We start from the raw sequence: 9,494 nt of genomic DNA, 5'->3' as shown, positions 1-9,494 counted from the left end.
GACATTCATTAATTTCATCTAGTTATAAAATTTACTATAAAAAGTTCATAATATTTCCTTATCTTTTAAAGAATAAATATTTGGTCTTAGTTTTCTTTATTTTTTATGTTCTCAATTTTGTTTCTTTTTGCTTTGGATTTAAATTTATCTGTTTTTTAATTTACTTTCTGAAATGGAATTATTGGGCCACCGAGTTAAGACTTCTTAAAAAAATTATATTATTTTTATGTGTATGAGTGTATTGCCTGCATGTATGTGAGCGCACCTGTGTGGTACAATGCTGTGGAGATCAGAAGAGGGCTTTGGATTCCCCTGGAACTGGAGTTAAGGACAGAACGTAGCTGCCATGTGGGTGCTGGGAATCAAACCCGGGTCTTCTGCAAGAACAGTCAGTGCTCTTAACTGCTGAGCCATCTCTCCAGCCCCAAGACTTTGTTTTTTTATAATCATTTAGTGTTATACGTTTTTCCCTAGGCACTGATTCAGCTACATCATACAAATTTAGTGTATTTTCATTTACATTCAGTTAAAATTGTTTTATAATTTCCCTGTCAGCTTAGAATTATCTTTTTCACTTTCTAAATATCTGGAGAATTTTCTACATTTTTTTCCCCATGATTAATGCTTAGTTTTGGTTCTTTGTTGTTTGATAGCATATGTCTTGTGCTCCATATTTGTCAGTATTTGTTTTATGAGCCAGAGAATGGACTATCTATGAATCTTTCATGTGCTCTTAATAAAAAGCTATTTGGCTATTTTTGGATGGCATCTTTTGTACTTGTCAATTAGGTCAGATTGAGTGAATACAGTGGGTAGGTCTTCTATATTGCTTCTAAATGGTTACTGTGCATGTTTCTGTTAATTACTGGGAGAAATTTTGAGGTGTTCAATTAGAACTGGATTTATCTACTTTACCTCCAATTAGTTATTTTTATTTTTTATGGGAATTGAATCCAGGGCCTCAGTGCATTCTAAACATGTCCACTACTACTGAGCTGCAGCTCCAGTCTTCTTTTGATTTCTGTATTTTTGAAGCAATATTGATAGGTGCATAAGAAGTTAGGATTATTGTTTTCTTCTTGAGCTAATGTTTGTATTGCTTTTACTGTGATTAGTGTTTACATAGTACATGTTGTTTCTCCTTTACTTAAAAAATTATTTATTCTCTCTGTCTCTCTGTCTCTGTCTCTCTTCTCTCTGTCTCTCTGTCTCTGTCTCTCTTCTCTCTGTCTCTCTCTCTAATGGCATGCATGTGAAGGTCAGAGGAAAACTTGCAGGACTAGCTTCTCTCCTTCTTCCATGTGGTTCCCAGGGACTCAGGTTATTGGTGACAGGTGCCTCTACCTGCTGGGCCATCTTGCTGGCTCTCTCTTTATCTACTTTTAACCTTTCTGTGTCATATTTAAGATGGTTTCTTATAGATCGTATATGATTGGGACTTACTATTTTTTGTCTAGTCTTATAACATTTTAATTGGTATATTTAGATTGTCTTAGTTGATACAGTGCATTAATATACTGTGTATTAATTTAGATCGAATTAATTTAATTAAATGACTGCTAATTTAAACTACTTGTCATTTTCTGTATTCTTTTTCTTCTGCATGCTTTTGATTTTTCCTTTGTAGTATATATACTAATGACTCTTTCAGATGACAATTTCATTGTTTTTGATTTCTAGACATTTCACCTGACTCGTGCTTTCCGCATGTCTGCTGTGATTCTGCGTGCTGTGTCCATGCTCCCTCATGTTGCTCACTCTTTTCACTGGATTCATTTCCTAGCATATCAGTCATAGTCTGTTGATTCAGACATCAGAGTCTGGTTCTCTTGGTTTGCTTTCCTACTTCTTTTTGGCCTCTGTTGATTTTTTTGTTTCTCATTTGTTTTGCTTGATTGGCAGAAGAGGAAAGACAGAGGCAAATAATATTTACACTTGGAGATGGGCATTATTTGTTTCATAGGGAGACATAGTGATATGTTCTATATATCCGAGGGCTATTGTCCTTCAGTGTCCTGTACCCAATGGACTTTTTGATGGAGTCCAGCCAAGCTATGGTGTGATAGTCTTTTGGCCCTTGCTCTTCGCTCCTGTGACTGTGGCATTCTCCTCAGCGTTTGTACTGCAGTTGGTAGTGGAAGCCCTAAGATGGTTTCCTAACTTATATTTGTACATGAATAAAAATTATTTCTCTAATTTGGACTTATTTCCATTCTGAGTACATATATAAACCATTTATTTCTGCATAAGTATGATGTACCTTTATTCCATCTGTAAAGGAAATCTGTTTCTAATGTAGTAAAAATTAACTGCATGTAAATGAAGTACATGTTTATTAATGTTAATTCTTCTGTATATGATTATGTGTTGAAGGTACTTTGTGAAGATTCATTGTAGAGAATGTTTATATGAGTATGAATCCCAGAGGGGCAGCCATCCACCAAAAAGATAGGTTGAGTATATTCATATGTTGAAGAGTAGTACCTTAAATTGATGCATTGAGATGTGTTATCGTCACCTGCACCTCAATACACATAGGATCATAAAGTATATTTTTTCAAAACATAATAAATCTCCTTGGGCCCTGTTGGAAGCCTTCTTAGCTTCAGTGACCACACAGATTCTCACGATTCCTTACGCTAATATAATAAAGACTCTGATTCTGATAGCCACGCTTTCCATGCCCTTGAGCTGTACTTCTGTACCTAATCTTATAGATAATATATACGAACCTGTGGATGTGCTTCCAAGACAACCAGCAGTTCTGTTACTCCCATGACAGCATCTGGAACTTTTACTAAGCTTTCTTATTTGAGACAGTAGCTTTGAACTCACAGTGATAATTCTGCCTTAGCTGAGTGCTGTGATAGAGGCATGGAGCACCATGCCTGGCCTTTCAGTAAGTTTCTAAGGAGCTGATTTTGTCAAAAAGGTTAGGAATCCTGCCATAAATTATGTGGCATGGATGATAAACATAGGTCCTACTGTTAGGAAGCTTAACATTTTGTGGATCTCTGTCCCGTCTGTGACAGGCTATGGGAGGTCAGTGTGGTGTGCTGGCAGGGAAGCACCTACAGTTAGACATGGGTTCTATAGTCAAACTTTTTGCTCCTCGCTAGCTTTGTGATCTGAGGAGGCTATTGTATCTTACCTCAGCATGTTGCAATTAGTTTTAAATTAGAAAATGCCTATAAAATATTTATCAGAGGCTTATAAGCTCTGATTGATAAAGATAATCATAAAAGTAGTTATCTATGTGACCAGCATGAATAACTAAATTTATTTTTTCCAATTTTTTATTTATGTCCGAGTAAAACACATAGAACATAGAATTAACATTTGGAAGTTTTAGGCATATAATGAAGTGGTATTAAGCACACACACAATGCTGCACAACCACCATCTCTATCAATTTCCAAGTTTTCTTCATCTCATATAGAAACACTATATGATGCTCTCCATTCCTCTCTTCCTCTTCTCCGTAATAGCCATTGTCTGACCCTTTGTGCCTGTGAATTTGCTTATAATAAGCACTTTGTATTAAGTGAAACGGTCTGTGTGTCCTTCTGTGTTTGACTCATTTGACTTGTACAATCCTTTGTGTTTGTATTCCTTCATCTTTTCTCCTTCATTCAGTGATTATTGCAATCAAATGTAAGAGTTAAAATTCAGCAGCTGTATGTAGTTTCAGGTGGCATGAATAAAAGCTGGCAAAAGCTTTTCAGTATCTGAAACCAAGGGCTCATTTGGTGCCTATGCGTGGTAGTGTGTTTGCTTAATTTATAATTGAAAAGTCATTCTTATGTTAAATAGAAATGCTAGAGATCTTCTGAAATCCCCAAACTAGAGAGGGAATCATCTTATAAGTCAGAAATAGATTTAAATGACCACTTGTAGAATATTTGCCAAAGTGCTTTAAAATCCAGATACCGTGTTTGAATGCCTTGCCGAACTTTATTGTACGTCTTTTCTTTTCGCAGAATTCTAATTCTGAGGTGGATTTGAACATCCAGGTAACTGATGATGACCTTAATGAAATAATTCAGATAGATGGAACTGGTGACGCATCCTCTAATGAAGAGGTAGGAAGCATTAGAGATGCGGATGAGAATGAGTTCCCTCGGACTGCCGATGCAGGTGATCTGAAGGTGCTGGAGGAAGAAGCGGACAGTGCCTCAAACGAAGATTCAACTGCGAACAGCAGTGATAATGAAGACCGCCAAGTAGACACTGTGGAAGAGGTGAGGAGCTCTTCTGAGACGAGACTTGGCTTATGAACTTAGAAGCTTCAAGCTTCAGTGTACTCCAGAGCCAAGGGCAATTACAGTTGAGACTAACCCTATCTTTCATCTTAAAAAAAAAATTTTTGTTTTATGTGGGTGAGTGTCATGCCTGTATGTATGTTAAGTGCACACGTGTCATGCAATGCCCGCAGAGGTCAGAAGGGGGCATCAAATTCTCTGGAACTGGAGTTATACACAGTTGTTAGCTACCATGTGGATGCTGGAAATTGAATCCAGGCCCTCTGGAAGAGCAGCCAGTGCTCTTAGCCGCTGAGCCATCTCTCCAGTCCCCTGTCTTTAGTCTTTTTAAATCAGAGTTATTTGTATCTTAAACTGTAATTTATAATACTATTAAGTGTTTAGGAACTGGCTTTTATATTTCTTGCTTTTAAGTAGACATAGTTGGGGGTTTAGAGGAATCAGTTTTTGTTCTATTTCTAATAAATGCAATACAATGTGAGAAGGTGGTAGTTAAGAAGTTTGTGAGGAATACTGACTATCATTAATAGTGCCTTTATCCATGCACCTTATCTGAGCTATTTTCTGTAATAGTCTCAGTATCCTGTGGGTCTTATTATACTTGCATTTCATAGATGAGATAACTGAGATATGGGGGATTTTGGTAACTTGCCCAAGGTCAGTCATGTACTTAGTAAATTGCCAAGCTGGGATTCAAACCCAGGTTATTTGACTTTAAAGCAAAATCATTCTGCCTCTCCAAGTTCCTTTGCTTCTGTGTCTATCTTTTAAAAATTTGAAGCATCATGAAATTCCTTAATGTGATCATCTTTCATCTTTAGGATCCTTTAAATTCTGGAGATGATGTTAGTGAACAGGATGTGCCAGACCTGTTTGACACAGATAATGTCATTGTCTGTCAGTATGATAAGGTACTGTGCTCACCTTTTGGACTTTGGGTCTATTAATTGCATTTATAGTAGGAAGGGATATAAAGTAGTGGGAAATCTGATGGCAAGTTACAGTTCCTAGTCAGGTGAATTATAGAAAGGCTGTTTGTCCGTATATGTATATTGTGTGCATGTTTATGTGGGTGCACGTGTGTGTGGGCTTGCATGCATATGGAGGCCAGAGTGTAACCTTGGCTGTTGTTCCTTATATGCTGTCCACCTTGTTTTTCTATTCAGGCCTTTCACTGGCCTAGAGGCTGGTTAGCCAACAAGCCCCAGTGATTCCAGTCTCTATCTCCTGAGCACTGGGATTACAAGTGTGTGCCACCGTGGCCAGCTTTTTTACATGGTTCTGGGGATCAAACTCGGGTCTTCATGTTTGCACAGCAAGCGCTCTCCACAGCCCAATTATGTAAAGTTTTGAGGGTGTATTTTGGGCCTAGCACTGTGGTGTATGGGTCTGTGACACACTCAAATGTGAGAATGTTTTTCTTTGGTGGTACTGGGAGTTAAATTTAGTACCTAGCACATGCTAGCATTCAGCCACTAAGCTATATCCCCAGCCCCTAAGAGATCATCTTTGTCTTAAGGAGGTGACAATCTTACTGAAACAAGATACTTCTTGTGGAATAATAAAATCATACGTGATGAGATGGCAAGCAGGTCAGACGACGGAATAACGTGATGGATAAACCAAATGCTGAGTGTCACATGAATAAAATGTCAAGATGTGTAGCTGACAGGAAGGCCTAAAAGCAGCAAGGAAATACAAGAAATCATTGTCATTGAAGTTCTTCACAAATCCCCCGTAGGTGATGTGGGCCTTTGAAAGGGGACTTGAATGATTCAGAGGGGAGAGGTAAGGCTAGAGGCAGGCATTTAGAGCACAACAGATAAAGGCAGAGAAATGAAGGGATGGAGCATGTACCCGGGACAGGAAGGAGGTTCTTTTGTTGGCTGTCCTGGGCAGTGAATCTGGGCTGTGGGACAGAGCAGGGGCAGACTTGAAAGCCCTGAATACTGGGAGGAGGAATTTGAATTTGACTGGGAGGACATTAGCTTTCTGAGACAATTACTAAGAAAACTGTAATTGACTTTAAAGACTGGCTATGTCTAGAAAAGTAAATGGAACAAAAAAAAAAAAAACAGGGATTGTGTAGACTTGAAGTAACCAGAGCCCAGATTAGGTGGAGAGTATAAAAATACAGCAGTCAGAGGTTATAACAGCTGAATAGTGAGATCTGGTGAGTAATTGAAGGGATAACTTAGGATTCAAGCCCAGATACTGTTACTAGCAATTTAAAAATATCTTCTTCTTCTTCTTCTTCTTCTTCTTCTTCTTCTTCTTCTTCTTCTTCTTCTTCTTCTTCTTTCTTCTCCTTCTTCTTCTCCTTCTTCTTCTTCTTTTTTAAAATCACAACTATGATTATTAGTAGATTGGTAAACTTTTGTCCTTAATCTTGAATTTACATCTTTTAAAATCAGATTTGAGATCTGAACATACAATATAATTTATGTGTGTGTCTTTTCACCCCTGCAAGATAAACTAAGAAGCATGTATGCACACAGAGAGAGAGAGAGAGAGAGAGAGAGAGAGAGAGAGAGAGAGAGAGAGACTGACTGATTTTGTTTCTCTGCATGTAGGATGGGCACCATTTCAGGGTTCAGGGCTGATTTTAGAGGAAGGTCAGAAAATTCCATTACAGCCTGCTTTAGGGAAAGAGGACAAGGGAGATTTCTGTTTTTGTTTTGTCGGAGGCACAGGTGCCATGTTTTAGAGAAGTGGTGCTTTTTTTTTTTTTTTTTTTTTTTTTTTTTTTGTCTTTTTGAGACAGGGTCTCCCTGTCGCCCCAGCTGTCCTGGAACTCACTATGTAGACCAGGCTGGCCTTAGACCAATTGTAATGCTACTATAAACATCAGTGCACAAGTTTTTGTGTGCACATTTTCATCTGTTTTGGTATATACCTAAGACTTCCTGGATCATATGGTGGTAGTTTAAGCAACTGCTAGACTGTTATTTCATGTGTATGAGTGTTCTGCCTGTATGTAAATGCACCCGTGTTGTGGATACCTGTGGAGGCTAGATCCCCTGTGCTTTTAATCACTGAACCATCTCTCCAGCCCCCATTCACATTCTTTTTAAAAAAATATTTATTTAATAACCACATGATTAGAAGAAGCATTTCATTACAGCATTAACATATTCACTAACAATTTCCAGAGCAAGGATGCATCTCTTTCAAAAGTGGCTGTAAATTTTTAGGTTCATAGTTGAATTAATACAGTTATACGCTATTGAACGCTATATAAACCCTATAAGACATAAAATTGAATGATGTTTTAACCTTTAAGAAAGATCTCCATTTCATTTTAAAATATACTGTTTCATACAGAAAAACTTACTTTTAATACAATAACACTTAAATGTTTGCACATGCATCTCTAATCGCTATGTATCAGATCATTACTAGTCATAGTTGGTTATACTCAAATCCTTGGCACCTGAGTATGGATATAAAGTCATCAGGTAGATTTCAATGGTAATGTTTTTCACCTCTACTGATTAAATGAAGCAAATTTTTATGCTTCTTCCTCAAATTTAACTCATTTTTTAAATCTGTTGATTTTTTTTATGTGTGCATTTCATACAGAACATCCCAAACAATCTTACTCATCTATATACCCACTTCCCAAATGGCACCCTCCCATAGCCTCTCTCCCCTCCACTGGAGCCCATATACTCTGTCATCCCTGTTACTGTCCACTGTTGTCGGTGCCCCCAGCCATTCCCCAGAGCTTGTCCATCTGCTCAATCTAGTCAACCTATCTAGAGTCCCTTGTTTTAGGAAGATCAGCTGTCCCTCATCTAGCAGCAATCAGTTGTCAATATTCCTTTAGATAAGACTGGGGTCTGCTGTTCATTTTCCCACTTCTGTGCTGGGTTACTGTCTGGGAGTCTCTTGGGCTACCCTGGCCAACAACTCAAAGGAGTTGTATCTCCTGTCTGGCATTGTTGCTCGTTACGTAGCCTTTAGCTATACACATGGACTCTTAAAATTATATTGACCCCTTTAATCTTTGGTTATGCTTTCCTTATGAGTGTTTAAGACCATACAGTTGGCCCAGATAAACCAATTTATTTTTACTCCTAAGGCCTTTTGAGGATCTGTTCCTCAGGGGTCACATGGGCTTGGGAGGAGCCCCTGGCTCCTGTCTTTTACCAGTTCCATCTATGTGAAGAAAAGCCAAAGGTCCTGCTCGACCATGGCTGGCTTCACTTGGAAGCATGGAGGAAATGTTTCCTCTGTGTTGACCTTCCTCTTTGTAGACTGGACACTGGTTCAAGTCCATTTGATGGGGTCTCCTCAGCCTCCTTGATCAAGAGGACAGATGACTCGCCACAGTTACAAGACATTTTGAGAGATGCTCATAGTCCCCTGGAATTTAGTTGACCTAGGAGGGCAAGGAGAAAAAACTGTCCTTTATGTCCCTCTGACCAAATTAGTATAGGCCTCAAAGTATGGTGGTTAAACATCCAAGAAGGCTACTTCCACCAGTCTGGTACTTTTAATTACCATGTGCCATGTAGATGAAACTTGTGCAAAGACCAAACGTTCTCAGATAAACCTTGCCTAGATATATATTATATTCTTTCAGCTAGTTGTATGTATAATTTGTCAGTAGATTATTTGACTAATATGGTTCCCTCTGTTTTTTTTTTTTAAACTAGCTAGGCATTATTTATCTCTCGTGTTGTCTAACCATTCCACCATGGTTTCCCCATTTAAAGTAACCCAATTTTTCCATTTCTCCCTTAATAATACCCTTCTCCTATAGTCCCACCTCTCTTGAGCTCATTTTTTCCTTTTATCACCAAGGTTCCTTGTACAACCTTTCCTCCCCCTCTCCCCTTAAAATAACCCCACCTCCCATATCTCCCTTGTTAATACCTGTTTCCTACTGTTCTTCTCTTTCAGATTCTTTCCTTTCCTTTACCTCCCTGGTTCCTTTTCATTATCCTGGTTCCTGTAGTTATGTCTGGACCATACGTCGTTTTTGTTTTGTTTTGTTTTTCCTGAGTCTTTGTTACTTCACTTAGTATAACAGTTTCTAGTTCCATCCATTTACCTGCAAATTTCATGATTTCATCTTTCTTACTGCTGAGTAAAACTCCATCATATAAATGAACCACATTTTCATTATCCACTCATCAGTTGAGGGACACTTAGGTTGCTTCCATCTCTTAGCTATTGTGAAAAGAGCAGCAACAAACATGGATGCACAAGTGTCTCTGCAATGAG

The 9,494-nt window shown here is 38.3% G+C and overlaps 1 protein-coding gene across 1 annotated transcript in view; it reads left to right on the top strand.

Annotated features, from left to right (window-relative positions):
• Gtf2a1l (general transcription factor IIA subunit 1 like) overlaps positions 1-9,494 on the top strand; it is a 70,660-nt gene that overhangs the window by 49,314 nt on the left and 11,852 nt on the right. Inside the window, exons 7-8 of the mRNA XM_008823040.2 lie at positions 3,981-4,241; positions 5,084-5,173. Coding sequence (XP_008821262.1) covers positions 3,981-4,241; positions 5,084-5,173 — 351 coding nt within the window. The remainder of the gene's footprint in view (positions 1-3,980; positions 4,242-5,083; positions 5,174-9,494) is intronic.

This window comes from Nannospalax galili, unplaced genomic scaffold, assembly GCF_000622305.1.
Source record: "Nannospalax galili isolate Female #2095 unplaced genomic scaffold, S.galili_v1.0 scaffold286, whole genome shotgun sequence".
Classification (NCBI taxonomy): Eukaryota; Metazoa; Chordata; class Mammalia; order Rodentia; family Spalacidae; genus Nannospalax; species Nannospalax galili.
This window is presented reverse-complemented; position numbering and strand designations above follow the sequence as displayed.